Raw genomic sequence first — 16427 nt, forward strand, 5'->3', positions numbered from 1 at the left:
TTCGGGGCTGGCCCCGTGGCCGAGTGGTTAAGTCTGTGCGCTCTGCTGCAGGCGGCCCAGTGTTTCGTCAGTTCGAATCCTGGGCACGGACATGGCACTGCTCATCAAACCACGCTGAGGCAGCGTCCCACGTGCTACAACTAGAAGGACCCACAACGAAGAATATACAACTATGTACTGGGGGGCTTTGGGGAGAAAAAGGAAAAAATAAAATCTTTAAAAAAAAAAAGGAAAGGAATAATTCACTCATTGCCATTGTAAAGAAATGTGTCTACCCATGTGTACACCCGAGAGAAAACATAGCATAAATCCACATGAAAACTTGTGCAGGAACGTTCATAGCAGCATTATTCGTGATCGCTAGGAAGTGGAAGCAACCCACATGTTCATCAGCGAATGAAGGGATAAACAAAACATGGTCCATCCATGCGGTCGAATGTTATTCAGCCATAAAAGTGAACAAGGCCCTGACACACGCTACGATGTGGATGAACCTTAAATATGTGATGCTGACTGAAAGACACCAGACACGAAAGGACAGATATTGTGTGATTTCATTTATACGAAACGTCCAGAACAGGGGAGTCCGTGGACTCAGCGGATTTGTGGCTGCCAGGGGCTAGGGGGGAGGTAATGGGGAGTGACTGCTAATGGATCAGCTTTTGGGGCGTGACCAAAATGTTCTGGAATTACTGGTGATGGTAACACAACATTGTGAATATGCTGAAAATCACTGAATTGTACTCTTGAAAATGGTTAAGATGGTGAATTTTATGTTAGTGACTTTTGTCGTAGTAAAAAATCTCAAAAAGAAAAGAAAAGAAAAGCAGTGTGGTCCCATTTTTTCTGACTTTGAGTGATGTGGATTGAAAATAGTGTTATAAAATAGTCACATCAGGGGCCGGCCCACGGCCGAGTGGTTAAGTTCCCGCGTTCTGCTGCGGCGGCCCGGGGCTTCACTGGTTCGGATCCTGGGCATGGACATGGCACCACTTGTCAGGCCACACCGAGGCAGTGTCCCACATGCCACAACTAGAAGGACCCACAACTAGGAGATACAACTATGTACTGGGGGGATTTGGGGAGAAAAAGCAGAAAGAATAAAGGGAAGAAGAAGATTGGCAGCAGTTGTTAGCTCAGGTGCCAGTCTTGGGGGGAAAAGAAATTCACATCAGTGTTTCAATTACTGTGAGGTAATGCAGTTCTCTCAAGAGTAAAAAAAGTTAAGATGTCAAAAATGATCAAATGTCAGAGTGGGCAGACCAAGTTGTGAGTTGTGTTGGTGTTATTGCCGCCTGGCAGTGCCCCTGCAGCCGGTGGACAGACCACATCCTACAGAGATGCTCAGGTTTGGCTCTAAAGGATGCTCGTTTGGAATTAGACTCCCACACAATGCATCCTCCCTAGTTGCCAAGCCAACAGTTAGGAAAGAGGCACAGGATGGTTTTTTTCCATAAACTTTATTTTTTAGAGCCATTTTGGGCGTACAGCAAAATTGAGGGGGAGATACAGAGGTTTCCCGTATACCTCCTGCCCCCCACTCCCCCAGCCTCCCCTACTGTCCACACCCCCCACCAGCGTGGCACATTGGTTACAGTCCTTCAACCTACGTTGATGCATCGTCACCACCCAGAGTCCACGGTTGACGTCAGGGTTCGCTCTTGGTGCTGGACCTGCTGTGGGCTGAACACGTGTGTAAGGACCTGTGTCCACCATTATAGGTCATCCGGAGTAGTTTCACTGCCCTGAAATCCCGTGCTCCCCCTGTGCATCCTTCCCTTCCCCCAGCCCTGGCCATCACTGATCTTTCGAGCATCTCCATAGTTTTCCCTTTTCCGGAATGTCATATAGTTGGAATCATACAGTATGTGATTCTTTCACCAAGATTAGCTTCTTTCACCAAGGAATGTGCATTTAAGATTCCTCGGTATCTTTTCACGGCTTAATAGCTCCTTCTTATTAGTGCTGAATAGTACTCCATTGTCTGGATGGACCATAGTTCATCCACTCACCCACTGAGGGACTTCTTGGTTGCTTCCAGGTTTTGGCAATCATGGGTAAATGTGTAACCATCTGGCACAGTGTATTTTTGACCTGGTCCATACGTACATTAAAAAAAAAAACACTAAGGTAGTTTTTTTCTCCTCCAAATGGAAGTCACGTTCGGTTTTTGGCAGAACAGGTTTGAGCTGCTGTTGGGAGCAGTGGCTGCTCAGCACTTAGCAGAGACGAGTTTTGGAAGACGAGAGCAGGCCCCCGGGCCGACAGCTGGCGAAGTGTCCAGCGCAGGGAGAGCGGAGGGCTGGGTGGCGCTCAGGTTTGCTGATCTTGGAGAGCGGTAGGTCGGTGAGTGGCAGGGAGAGGGGGCGGACAGCGAGAACCTGGGCGGGCATGAGCACGGGGACGCGGGGCGGAGTGCAGACCGCCTCTGAAGTGCGGTGGCGAAGGTAATGGGAGGTGACAGGGCGGGCTGGAAAGCCAGCCAGTGGTCCCTGTTGGAAGAAGGTGAGTGTACGTGTGATCGTTTTCCCCATCATGGGTGGGAATGCTTCTGTTAAGAGCTGAGCTAACGTTTGAAGGTACTTAAGTGACATCCGTTTTAGCAATATTGCAAAAATCAGCCCGTCAGAACCCTGTTAGCCACCTGCTCCTGGTGGAAACGCCCGAAGATGCTGTGGAAGGAGCTCGGCGGGGCCAGGTGGCGGCTGTCGCCTGTGTTTGAGGGCTGACAGTGAGGCCTTTCAGCGGAGTGGCTCATTTCCAGCGTCCTCATTTGATGTCACACTTGTGGCCGTGGTAGAACGTAGATATTGCTCCCCATATTTTTAGATGAGTGGTCAAGATGGAGAACTAAGTGACCAGTCCAAGGTCATAAAGGTCAGTTGTTTCCCAGCATGGCTACTGAATTCCCCTGGGAAGCCTTTAAAAATACATATTCCAGGTTCCACCCCAGAAATGTTGATTCAGTAGGCTGAGGCCTAGGAGTCTGTATTTTCATCAGCTGCACAGGTGGTTTTTAGGCAGCTGGTCTGGACAGCACGGTTCCCTGTGCCGCCTGCAAACCTCTGAGGTGGACGGGTGTTTTGTTCTGCAGCACGTGGCCCTTAGGCCGTGAACTGAGCAGGGCGAGTGGTGGCCAGGGGAAGACCGGCCGATTCACAGACCTGAGGCAGAGGGCACAGCCGAGGCACAGACGTGTTCTAGGAACTGTAGATGAGTTGGGACTGACATGCCGAGTAGGAGACACAGAGTGATGAGGGAGGAGGCTGGAGAGAGAGGCAGGGTCAGAGCTCCAGGAGCGGACTTCTGGAACCACCCCTCCAGACCAAGGAGACCTGGTGGCCTAGGCAGAGCAGGAGGCAGCGAGGACCCTCCAGAAGATCCAGGTAGGAGGCAGAATTAGTACCCAGCAGCTGGTTAATGTGGGGGGAGAGGAAGTGGGTGATGTGACGTCCGGGAGTCTGGCTTGGACAACTGCCTGGGTGGGTCCTCTGCTGAGTTGAGTGAGGGCCTGGGAGGAGTTGGGGGCTGGGTCAGGGAGGAGGGTGATGAACTCCGTTTGGGGAAGGTGGTTTAAGCGTCCAAGTAAAGATGTCTGACGGGCAGTTGGACAGTTGCCGGGGTGGGGGCTTAAAGCCTTGGACACAGGACACAGGTGTGGAGAGTGAACAGGGCACCCAGGAACCTTTTGTTCAGCAGTTACGAGATGAGCAGGGAAAAAGACGAGGGGAAGAGAAGGGGAAGGTGGGATCGCATGCTCCCTGACGGTGGTTGGCGAGGTCAGCGAGCACGAAGCCTGCCTGGGGTTAGCGCAGGCGAGGGGATTGCTGTGTCTGAGCCAGAGTGCTTTCAGGGCAGCAGCGGGGCCTGAGGCCAGGTTGCAGAGAGCAAGAACAGGATTCAGGATTGGGGTGTGGTGGCTGAGGGGGCAGGTGTTTCTGAACAAGTTCTGTGTCCACGTGGACAGTCCATATTCTGGTCGCGTCCTGTGCTCTAGCATGGTTTTGGGAGACAAAAAGAGAAGGGAGGATTGGTCTTTTTTTTGTTTGTTTTTAAATACAAGGCAAGTACATAGTTAAAAATTTAAAAAGGAATATAAATTAAAAACGAAGTCTCGCTTCAGCCCCCTTTCCCAGTCCCGGTGGGTAACCTGCATTAGCTGTTTGCTGGGTGTCCGTCTCTGTGTTATCTTAAAGACGTAAAAAATACGCATGGTGTGTGTTTGCTGTGAACCAAGTTGAGATGACGCTGAAATACTGTGCTGTACTGTCTTTTTCGGTTCGGATTATACAGTCTCTGCTATGAATCCCTAAATGCTGAGCAGCAGCATAAATTGTGTCAGTATCCATTTCTTAAAGAGAAACCGACAAGAAAAGAAATTAGATGTATTGGGACTTTGTAACTGCTTATGCATTTTACTCTGTTGCTTGCAAATGACATTCAGTGACTGAAAATCCCGTGCTGTTGCCTTAAAAGTGGCTTTCCACAAGTCTAGTGAGCTGACGGTCAGCTTTTCCAAGGGCGTAAAGTTTGCTGTCTTCTGACTGTGCCTCTTCTCCCGTCGTTAGATGCGACATGAACAGACAGTTAGACATAGTCTGTTAACAGGAATAGATAGTTGTAATAACCTTTCTAAGCACACTTTTAATCAAGATGCTGGAGTTTTGAAACATATGATTTGCTGACTCGTAAATAAACTTCCAATTTCCCTTATTTCACAATTTGACATGCTTTAAAACCTAAGGCTGAAGCGGGTAGCTTCTGCTGGCACAAGATAATCTGTCAGTTCTGCAAGTCAGTTTTTCAGGGGTTCGTTTGGTGTGCTAACAGTTAGACCCTGTTTCTATTTGTTTATTACCCTCCCTGTCCCCACACGAAGAGGACGGGTACTTTTTGCCGCCACTGAAGCTTCGCTCCTGTTTCAGCAGGTTAGCGAAAATAATGAAGAGTAGCTAAAACATAAAACGAAAGTACTGATGGAGATGCTAGAGAGTGAAAGATGCTGAAGCGCAGCGTGGGATGGCCGAGTGAAGAATTTGGGGGAGGGCGGGGGGGGGCAGGACTCACGTGGGGCTGGGGGAGTGGGAAGGGCGGCTGCTTCCAGCCCAGAGTCCTGCAGTTGCTGGGAGCTACTGGAATGACTGGGAAGAAAGAATGTTCTTTGCTTTCGGAGCTAAATGTTGCATCTGATCCATAGGACGTAACTTAAAATTGGTCTCATGGCGGATTTTGATAAATAATGTCTGGTTTGCATAATCTGGACCTGTTATCCAGATCTGAACCTTTTGTCCAGAAATGCTAAATGTCAGCATTTTTGAGCGTTATGTGAAACCAAGTTCTTGAGCTGGTGTTAATGGCTGTTACCTTCCCTGTTCTCAATCCTAGAAAGTGTCAAACGGAAATGCAAATCTGTATTGCTCAGACTTATACTTTAAATGAAAGTATCCCAGTGATTATTGGATCTGTTCAGTTTCAGAGATACTTTAATTATAGTAAATAGAATGACACTTTAGACTAGTAGTATATGTGGCTTACAGTATTTTTTAGAGCAACGTTTTTTTTCTAAAGAGGAAAAAGGTAGATGCTGACAATTAGATTCCTGTGATGGTAATAGGGGAGATCATTTACTGCACATATTTGGGGTTTGTTCAGCCTGTGCTAGTTTTTTCTGCAATAATGATACACAGTGCACATATGAACGTGCTTCTGGAGTCTTAAACTTTGGAATTTCCTGTCTAATGTGTATCTAAACTCCTAAGTTTAAATTTGCTTTGATGCTTTTTCAGTTGTCGAATTCTTTTGAGCCAAGGGAAAAGGTTTTCCTTTAAGGAGTAAAAATAATTGTCAAGTTCTGTAAATGTGTTTTCTACCATGGCCAAAGCAGTGTGTCACAGATTTCTTTTGAGATATAACCCAGCGATGGGAATGAAGCATATTCTCTTTACAGGTGAACGAAGACAGTCTGGGCTGTTAGGAAGAACTTAGGGGAACTGCATGAAAGAGACAGAGGCTTGCCCGGGGAGGGGGGCGGGAGGAGGTCACGGGAAAGCGAGGTGACAGGCATCCAGCATAGGGGCTCGATGGGAGCGCAAGTGGGCTCCGGGGCGGAGCTCCCTCTTGCCAGGCGGTGTGAGTCCGTGTAGGAGCCAGCTCCTCGTCCCGGTGCGCAGGGGAGCTTCGACGCACCCCCTGAAGCGTCCAGTGTCCACCTTGTTGTGCTTCGACTAGGCGTTTCATTTAAAGGTGGCGAAATTTGTCCATGACAGCTAGTAAGACTTAAAAATAAAACGCTGATACTCAACCCTCCTGGGACTGCAGGTCCCCTGCCACTTGTCATGGTCCCTCGCCCTTCTCCCCTCTCCCTTCTTCCTCACCCCCCTGAAATCCCATGGTCCGTTATCATCACAGCCTTGCACGCCCTGCCCCTCCCTCGCCTCTTTCACTTCACTGTACTCACCGGCAGAAGCCTGCACCCAGTAAGTGCGTTCTCTGTCCGCTGTCGTGACCAGTGACCGGAAGTGGACCTGCATGCCGCCACAGTCACAGCGACTCTTCTCTTCTAGGTGGCTGTTTTCTTCCTTCCCCTTTCCCCTCCCCAGCGCTCCTCACCCACCCTTAAACTTAATGCCAAGTCCTCTGTTTTCTCAGTGAAATTGGAAGAAATCAGAAGAGGTCTTGCGTAAACTCTCACCACATGTCTACCTATTTACCTGGATCTGTGCCCGTGTATTCGGCTGCCCTTCCTCTTACTGTGGGCGAACTGTGTGCACCCAGGAAAGGCCACCTCTGCACTTGGCCGCTTGGCCCGATCTGCTCGCCTTACTCAGGGGAGTTACTCTGTCAGTCCCACCGCTCCCCTGGCTTCCTGCCAGTCAGCACGCACACTGTCTCGCACACTGTCTCGTCCTCCAGAAGGTCTTTCTAAACCCATGTCTGCTGCGGCCCCTGCCCTGTTTCTCTTCCCCCTCTACCGCCCAGTTCCTCAAAGGAGTTTTCGCTTCTCCTCCTGCTCTCTAGTGACCTCAGCCCAGTCAGGCTTTCGGCCCTGCCGCTGCGCCAGAACTGCTGTTCTCACGGTCACCGCTGACCTGCCTTTCAGCAGATCCACCTATCAGTGATCGGTCAGCCAGCATCAGAGATAGGGCTGATTCCTGCTGGGAGCGCTGGATTCCGGCATGTCCTCCTGCCCACTGCCCGCTCCCAGTCTGCTTTGTTGATGCCCCTCATCTCCCAGCCGTCCAATGTTAGGTTGTCACAGGGCTGGAACCTCATCTCTTCTTGTCTGCGCTCAGTGCCTTGTCCATTTGCGTGGAATGCAATTGCTATCCCGTCTTGGCCAACGTTCCCGAGAACTCCAGACAGGGAATTGCAGCTCTGCACTGGGTATCTCACTCCGTGTGAGTGTCTGATGCTATCTCAAATGGAGCAGTCCACACTGGACTTCCGCCCCTCTCTTCAGAACGTGCTCTTCCCATGCTCGTTCCCTTCTCGGAACGTAGTGACTCCGTCCCTCCCTTGCTCCTGCCGGAATCCTTGGCATGCTCTTGGGCCTTTCTTCCTCTCAGATCTGTTGGGTCTGTCAACACATCCTGTTGGCTCTCCTCCAGGGCATCTTCGGAGCCCTCCGACTTCTCTTACAGTGCGCTCGCTCACCTGGTCTTGCCTGCGTCATTGCAATACCTGCCTGGTCCCTCCACTTCTGGCCTCACCCTCTTACCAGCTCTTCTGAACACAGCATCTCCCTTGAGGGAGTGTGTGTCAGGCTTCAAGGCACATTGAATGACTTCTTTTAGTGTTCCCGGAGTTTCTTTCTGTTTGCAGGCCTGCGGTGGAATACTGAAGTACAGAGTCGTCCGTGTTCTTTAGCCAGTCTTGTGCTCTCAGGAGCAGCCTTTTCTCCAAGGGCACCGTGTGTGTGTAAATTGTGATAAAATATACAGACCATATGGAGTAAAGCGATTCGTTTCAGCAGGGGAAAGGATGACTTGAGTAACTATTGGTGTTGAAACTGTTGTCTATCCATTTGAACTAAAATAAAGTTAAACCTTAATTTTGTACAATGAAAACGTATATACCTACCATTTTAACCAGTTTATTGAGTAGCTGGATGATTTCAGTGAAGCCTGTGTCTGTGGCCCCCGGCTGTGCTCCTGGGGGGGGCGGGGAGGTGCGGCTCTGGACAGGCCCCCAGTCGCCCTGGGCGGTAGTGGCAGTGGTAGGGGCCCTCTTCCCCTCTGTCCCTGACCCACCCAGCTGTTAACTCCACTAATTGCCAGCCAATTGCTCTAGTTCCAGCAGTGCCCTGGGGCATAAATTCCCCTACACACGAACCCAGTCAAATCCTGCCTCCTTTCTAGGAGTTGTCTCCAGGTCAGAGTTTGGTATTTGCCCTGACCCCAGGAGGGTTCCTCCCAGCTCCCCGAAGCTCCAGTTCCCTCCTGCACACCAGCGGGGTACCGTCTGGGCTGTGTCTTGGGAAAGCCGGTCATCTCCTCCCAGCTGCCCAGCTGCCTGTCACCTGACCCCCACTGTTCTTGAGAGCGCCCTTAGGCTTAAACTTCACCCGTGGAGTCAGCTCCTTTTGGACGAGATTAGGAGCTCTCTTACTGCCTCCCCCCGCCCCCCCACCGGAAAATCTCTGAACTAGGGCTCTGGAGCCTGGTGCGGACAATGGCAGGCTCCTCTGAGTGACACCTGTGCTCTAGGAGCTGAGCACTGGCAGGGGTGGGCAGCAGCCTGGGGTCTCTGCAGCCTTGGAACCACTGCCTCAGAGAGCGAGGGCGGGGATGATCAGGGCCAGGATTCTCAGCACGCGCCACCCAAGGTGTGGCGTGAGCCTCTATTCCTTGAGTGGAAGTTGGGCAGAACCTGGGAGCCCGCACATCTCCACCATGCTTCCCTCTGCGCCAGGTAGCTGGGGGCCCAGGTGGGAAATGCTGCTGTCCTGCCCCTCCCAGGAAGAAGTCCTTCTGATGGGGGCGAGGGGACGGGAAGCCTGTGTTCTTGGCTGCAGCCTCTAGATTGGAGTCTCTACCTCCTGGAGCTGGGGTGGGGGAGGGAGCAGTCTTGGTGCAGAAGCCGCAGACTCGTCCCTTTCCACGGAATCTTCATAGATTTTCTTGAATAGATGTTTCTTCATTTGTTATTTGCCCTTAGGACCAGGTCAGAGGCTTTGAATAGTTGTTTTTTTGGTTTAGTGGGAAGATTAGCCCTAGGCTAACTACTGCCAGTCCTCCTCTTTTTCGCTGAGGAAGCCTGGCCCTGAGCTAACATCCATGCCCATCTTCCTCTGCTTTATATGTGGGACACCTACCACAGCATGGCATGCCAGGCGGTGCCATGGCCGCACCCGGGATCTGAACCGGCGAACCCCGGGCTGCTGAAGCGGAACGTGTGAACTTAACTGCTGTGCCACCGGGCCGGCCCCACGAATAGTTGTTTTTATCTATTAATCTCACGAGTTTCACTGGGGAGCAGGTCAGCAGAGCTCCTCATGCTGTCAGGCTGGAAGTTGATCACCCACAGTCATAGACTCTTGAAGAAGAAATTAGATAAAATGGGCGTTAGCTGACTATATCCACAAAAATGTTCACGTGTCCTTCAAGATCTCTGTAAACTGTCTCCATCCCCATCCCCTTCTATTTGTTACCCTTGAGATAACAGCATTCGAGAAAAAAATAAATGTTTTCACTTTACTCTTTCCCATTGTGGAATGTAACAATATGGCTTGCTTCCTTTCATCCCCCAGGGGTAAGTATTTCAGTTCTGCATCATGGCTCAAATAGGCTTTTGTGGGCTAGCCTTATAAAGTCAAATTCTAATTGACCACAGATGGTAATGCTGACTTTGAGTTGCAAATGATTAATTTAGGAATGAGCTTTACACCACCTGTTTGTCAATTGATTTTCTAGAATTACCTCAATCAGCCTCTTTTCGTATTTTGACTGGCAGCTGGATTATTTGTTAGGTGAACCTTTATCCGTTCCTTTGTCCAGTAAAGAGAAAACTCTTAAAATGTTGAGAAACGTTGGCAGTTGGCAGATAATTTTAATTATTTCAGAGGAGTTTTGCTCCATTGAAAAACTGACAGGAGAATGTGAGTGCTTTCCTTTCTCCCCAGCTTAATGACATCGTGTTTGTGTGAGGGTGCTCAGTGTTGCAGTTAGAAGTGACCCACGGTTGACAAGGGGAGCGCCTGGCACCTCTCCTCTCAGTGATGTCGTCAAGGAACTTTTTCCCCTTAGCTAACGAAATGTCTTCTTTTTTTTTTTTCTTTCTGCTTTATCTCCCCAAATCCCCCCCGACCCCGTACATAGTTGTATGTCTTAGTTGCAGGTCCTTCTAGTGGTGGCACGTGGGCCGCCGCCTCAGCGTGGCCTGATGAGCGGTACCATGTCCGCGCCCAGGATCCGAACCAGTGAAACCCTGGGCCGCCACAGCGGAGTGCGCGAACTTAACCGCTTGGCCGCGGGGCCGGCCCCAGAAATAAGTCTTCTTAAACTTCCCCTTCCTACCAAAGGCTTACCGGCATTTGTGAAAAGTCCACATTAGGGAGTTGGCTTTGAGTAATTACTTGGCCAATCCGTTAGCGTTGGAGTGCCATCAGCCTTTTCCTGGGGATGCTCTTCCCCAGGGGAGAATCCGCGTAGAGCAGGAGGCTGGGCACAGGGCGGCGGCCTTCGGGGCCTCTTTACTCTCCGGTGGCTCCAGGTCACCGGGGTGCGAGTCGTTTAAAGATGTCTGTGTCCACTTGGTGTCAGGATTCCTGCTCAGGAACGTGTGGAGGGCTTCTCTGGGTCTGAGGAGGTGGGCTTGGAGTCCCTTCTTCCTCCGCTGTGCGTGTGCCCAGGTGCAGGGGTGGAGGGAGGGTGGCGTCTGAGTTACGGCGTCTGCGCGGTCTTGGGCTGGTGGCTCGACCCCCCACGGAGGTCCCTTAGAGCCTCCGGCTGGGGTTGCCTGTGTGAGGACTGGGGTGGCTTGCTGGGAGTCTGTCCTTAAAAGATCTCTTTCCCCCCTTATTTTCTAGGAGTATGCAGCACTCATTAAAGACCTCAGTGCGTGCAGGGAACAGCTCCTTGAGAGGGAGGAAGAAATTGCCGAAATGAAGGCCGAAAGAAACAACACCAGGGTCAGTAGGTGCCGGAACTTGAGCCTCTGGGCCACTATCAGTCACTCTGGCTGGCTTTAAACTCGAAAGACGTCCACTCTACCTGGTTTCAAACACATTTTCGACATTTTCCCATGACTTAACTGTGATCGATCAGTTCAGCGTTCTCATACTTTTCTTGAAATTCATAGTTAAGAATTAGTATTTTGATCCATTTGAGGAGGAATTTCTCTAACTTTCTACTGGATTGAAGGCATTCACACTGGTTCAGCATGAGATGGAAAGGATTGATTTGCCCCGAATCCCAATGTGCAATTGAAGGTGTTGTTTAAACTTGCGTCTGTGTTGGCCTTTTCTCCCAGCTGCTGTTGGAGCACTTAGAGTACCTCGTCTCCAGGCACGAGCCGTCCCTGAGGATGACGGTGGTGAAGAGGCAGGCGCAGTCCCCCGCCGGCGTGTCCAGTGAGGTGGAAGTGCTGAAGGCGCTGAAATTTTTGTTCCAGCACCACAAAGCTCTGGATGAGAAGGTACCGGCGGCCCCGGGGCCAGCCTTGGGCTGCGCGCTGTGCGCCCGGCGGGCGTTGTGCGTGTGCAGCTTCAGTTTACTCTTAGTACCTTCTGGAATTCTTCTCAACAAAGTTCTTCTATAAGAAGACAGTTCTATATGGTTAAAAAGTATTAGTTGGCAGAAATGTTTTAGATTTTTGTTTGTTGTTTTTTCCTTTTTCTCCCCAAAGCCCCCGGTACACAGTTGTGTATTCTTCGTTGTGGGTCCTTCTAGTTGTGGCATGTGGGACGCTGCCTCAGCGTGGTCTGATGAGCAGTGCCATGTCCGTGCCCAGGATTCGAACCGACGAAACACTGGGCCGCCTGCAGCGGAGCGCGCCAACTTAACCACTCGGCCACGGGGCCAGCCCCTGACATAAATGTTTTAAAATTTATTATATCCCGTTTATAGATTTGCTGTTAAGAATTGGGTAATGTAATTTATTTAGGGAGAAGATTTTTCTCAAACTTAAAATTTAAAGCTGTTAAAAGCAAGTTTCCATGATGGTAACATCAATGAGAGACGTTCCAGGTGTTCTGTGTTATATTCTGCTAGAGATAGGGTCACTGTCCGCGAAGGCTTGGAGAAGTGTGCACCCACACACTCCACCCCTGCTGTTTTCAGGTGAGAGAGCGGTTACGAGTAGCACTTGAAAGATGTAGTTTGTTGGAAGAAGAATTAGGAGCCACACACGAGGAGGTAAGCTTGCTAAATCATTGTGTGCTTGGAATTGAGGGCTGTTAATTTTTACTTCTTAATTTTGAAAAACGTATGATGCCTTAGTGGTGGATATCGGATGTTCTTTATCTTTCTGAATCTGGGTCATTTGAATGACTCGTAAACTAGACTTTTATTTCCAAGTTGCAAAAGTCTCTTAAGTACCCGGTTGGCCGGGAGATAATAAACTCTGTTTTGATAACCTGGTTCCCCTCAGGGTGGGTGACACCACCATGTGTTTTCTTTTTGTGTTATGGTTACAGTTTATAGTTCTGTTTTTCCAAAAGAAGTTTGCTATCTTTCCTTATTTCTTTGCTCTTATCCAATTTTTTTTGGTTTTAGCTAATGATTCTTAAGGAACAGAATAATCAGAAAAAAACACTCAAAGATGGGGTGCTTGACGTAAACCGCAAACAAGAAAATACACGGAGCACTAATGGAAAGGCAAGTCCGTGGGCTTTCTCTTTGTCGTCTCCTAGTTCCATCTGCCCGCAGTGTGCGTGCAGCACTGTTTCACAACTGTTGTCGAGCCCCGCTTCGAGCTTGAGTGTCGTGAGCGCTGTGCCATCCAGCAGGTCTCGTAAATCAGCTTTGGTTTTACCTTCCTCCTGGAAGTCCTTTACTTCCTAGCTCACCAAACAAGCCTATTTAAGGATTTTTTTCCCCCAGCAGCGATCTTCCAATGGTTCCTTAAGCCACGAGGAGGACCTTGCTAAAGTCATCGAGCTCCAGGAAGTCATAGATAAGCAGTCGAGAGAGCAGAGGCAGATGAAGGAGCGTCTGGCCGCCCTTTCCAGTCACGTCACGGAGCTGGAGGAAGACCTGGACACCGCTAGGAAAGCTCTCATCAAATCTGAGGAAATGAACACCAAGTTGCAGCGGGACGTCCGCGAAGTGAGTGGTGGTGGAGACGGCGCTGCCCTGGAGTCCCAGGGCTGGGCGGTTTGGGTTTGATCCTCGCTCATCTTGTCCCTCACACTCCCAGCTCCCTCCAGCCTTTGGGTTACTGTATAAGTGACGGCCAAACAGAACAGCACTGTGAGGCTGTGGTAGGCGCCTCCCCATCTCGGTGGTGAGGCCTCCTTTCCCTGAGGTCTTCGGAGCTGGAGGACCCCCGGTCCAGCTGGTCTGTTAGCCTGGTGGCCGCGGCTCCCCGCCGTGCTGCGGTGTGGCTGTAGTGCCCTGGTCTGTGGGTCCCTCACGTCCACGGCTTCCAGGCTGTCTGAATTTATTCTTCGTTATGCTCAGGTTTCCTTCTTGCTTAAGGGGAATGTTGGTTTCGGTTGTCTGCTTGTTCCCTGAAAGTGATGTGAGCGTGATCTGCTGAGCGTTAAGGGCGCGTTCCTGGCAGTCTTCCGGCGCTCTGACCTTCTGCTCTGCGAAGGGATGGGTGACGGTATTGAATGTCAGAGGTCGGACCACAGCGAGAGTGGAATTGGCTCACACTGTGCCGTGAGGAGCGTGCTGGAACAATATGCAGAAATAGACTCGTTTCCGGCACATGTTTCTGCACGTAGAATTATTTACGAGAATCTGTCTAACCATCATTATAAGAGCAAATGAGGGCTGGATACTTTCTCTGGTGCTTCCTCCTGTCACTGCAGCCCGTCCTTTGTAAACAAACAGAACACACGCACGCGCACCCCTGCGAGACCATCTCAGAGAGCCTGTCGGGAAGACCCTTCAGACCTTTTCACGTGGGTGCGGAGCAGCCGCACTGCCCCTTCAGCAACTCGGTGCGAGCAGTTTTCTGTAGGAATTCAAAACAAAGAAAAAGACTACGTTTATTACAGAACTTGTTTAGTTATATTGTTCTTTGGCAGCAGGAGATTATTTATGTGGCGGAGTTTAATATGCAGAGGATTTCGAACTTCTTTAAGACCCGTCACTTTGAATATTAAGACGTGGCTAACGTGAGTTCCTTAGTAAACAAAGAGGGACCTGAAATGGACTTTTAGGTTGGGGGACAGGAATGGCGCTATCAGAAAGTTCTGGTCCTGGTTTCAGTGTTCGATACTGTGTAATAGAATTTTGCTGCTGAATGAGGCATCAGAAGGTTGCATCCAATTAAATTGAACTTTGACTTCTGTTCCCATTTGTTAATGTTATTGCTTTAATTTTGTGGTAATTGCATGAGATTTCATCCAACTTCTAGCCAAGAAAATGAGCCTAGTGTCTCAGCATCGTGTCCTTGAGGGGCTTCGCCCCGTCCTGCAGGAGCGCACTTGCATCGTGAGGCACACAGAGGTCGTGTCTTCATTGTCAAGACCTTCACCTCCTGGGATTCTTGCAAGATTGGGCTATTTTATTATCCATTTTTCTGGGTAATCTTATGTAGAAAAGGATGAGCTTCGTAAACTGAGTGGCCAAACATAGTAGGTGAATATTTATGAATATTTATGATATTTGAGATAGGTACATTGCCATTCACCTTGAAGGAAACTGGCATCTCTGTCAACTGAATTCTGAGGACACTAATTTTATATTTGATTTCAAAATTAGAGTTTAGTCCAGTTTTTTCTCTGTTTAGCATTCACCTTTTTTCCGTCTGAAACACCTAATGTAGGCCATGGCCCAAAAGGAAGACATGGAAGAGAGAATCACTGCTCTGGAGAAGCGCTACCTCGTGGCGCAGCGGGAGGCCACCTCTGTGCACGACCTCAACGACAAACTCGAAAACGAAATCGCGCACAAAGACTCCGTGCATTGCCAGGTAGGGGATCTTACAGAGCTCTGTCTGGCTTTCGCTGAATAATTACTAAGGCAGTTAAAGGCCTTTTTCCTGTGACTTCCATGTTGGAAACCAAGGCCCAATGTAAAGTTTTTGTAATCTTAGACTACTGTGTTCAAAAGGGTGAATGACTTCAACTGGCCAGTTTTAATTACTTAGGATTTGATTTAACCATTTTATGGAACTGCACTCCTTGCTTCTTTCTCCTGTTTTGTTTTGTTTTAAGTGAATGTTAATCTGTTGCTTGTTAGCGTTTTTACCAAAGGAGCAGAGTGGCAGAGAGCTGCAAGGCAGTGGCTGCTTGTTAACAGCTGGGTCAGTGTAATACATGGCGCGTTTAGAAATGCAGCCAGCAGGGAGAGTCTGCCCCTCCTGCGGTTTGCTGAGCCACGCTTGCTCCTGTTTCTCTGTAGCCCCAGAGAATTGAGTTAACCAGAAAACCCCAATCCAGCTTCTTGAAAATAAAGTGAGTTCATCTGGTGTATCATAAAGTATATCATTAAACCCAAAATAAAAATAAAACATAAAATACTAGGAAGCCATTAACAATTTTATTGTGGAATACTGTTTGAGAGCTTGGGAGTTGTTCACAGGGATGACTTTAAAGGGCAGACCACAAAATACTGTGGACAGTGTGACGCGTTTTCCAAAGGTTTTCAAGCGTAATATATTGTCTGTATGTCTACGGAGATACGTGCACACAGGAAGAGGAGAAAGCTGCTTAGGAGCAAATGTCCACCTCTCAGGAACCTGAACTTACAGATGATTTTTAAAATTTTCTTTTTTTAAGAAGTTCTTGTCTAAATTTCCCACATTGAAGTTTTTTTTTAGAGTAGGAGGACTTTTTAAAAGAACAATGATACATTTACAAAAATAGCTTGACTAGCTTTTCCTTAGGCCGACTCTTCGAAGGTCTCTGTTTCAAAGGAGAAGGCCATCTTTGGCTTACCTGCCCCTGGCAGTTGGCTGGAAGTAGTGTTACCTTCAAATCATGGGTCTGGTTATTTTTTAAAAAGGGTTAATGATGACTCTTCTTCCTTAACTTGTCAATAAGAATGAGCAAGCTTCCACAGAAAATGCGTTTTCTTTCATGTATAGGAACTTTGTTTTTTGTTTTGTTTTTTTTTAAGAAAAAAGACTTCTTCAAAGATATTTAGGTAAAGTAACTACTTTGGCAGAGGCGCTTTGCACATTGAAATCAAGCCCAAACAGTGGAAGACGAGGTTCACTCTGAAGTGCCTGCCAGCACAGTGCTGCTTCTGTCAGAGCTGGTTTAGGAGATGTCTGCGTTTAGAGTTTTCCTCAGTTTGTCAATATGGAGAGGG

General features: G+C 49.1%; 1 protein-coding gene across 16 annotated transcripts in view; it reads left to right on the forward strand.

The window, feature by feature from the left end:
* LOC138916653 (liprin-alpha-1-like) overlaps positions 1–16427 on the forward strand; it is a 102146-nt gene that overhangs the window by 30066 nt on the left and 55653 nt on the right. For 11 of the 16 annotated variants that reach the window (XR_011423955.1, XR_011423954.1, XR_011423956.1 and 8 more), the window contains 6 exons: positions 11027–11128; positions 11470–11634; positions 12279–12353; positions 12714–12815; positions 13041–13265; positions 14938–15084. Coding sequence is in view for 13 of the 16 variants with exons in the window: in XM_070229697.1 (XP_070085798.1) it covers positions 11027–11128; positions 11470–11634; positions 12279–12353; positions 12714–12815; positions 13041–13265; positions 14938–15084 (816 nt within the window). In the remaining 3 variants the exon portion in view is untranslated. The remainder of the gene's footprint in view (positions 1–11026; positions 11129–11469; positions 11635–12278; positions 12354–12713; positions 12816–13040; positions 13266–14937; positions 15085–16427) is intronic. The other 5 variants (XM_070229698.1, XM_070229705.1, XM_070229702.1 and 2 more) reach the window with 1 other exon arrangement.

This window comes from Equus caballus, chromosome 12 (assembly GCF_041296265.1).
Source record: "Equus caballus isolate H_3958 breed thoroughbred chromosome 12, TB-T2T, whole genome shotgun sequence".
In the NCBI taxonomy this organism is placed as follows: domain Eukaryota; kingdom Metazoa; phylum Chordata; class Mammalia; order Perissodactyla; family Equidae; genus Equus; species Equus caballus.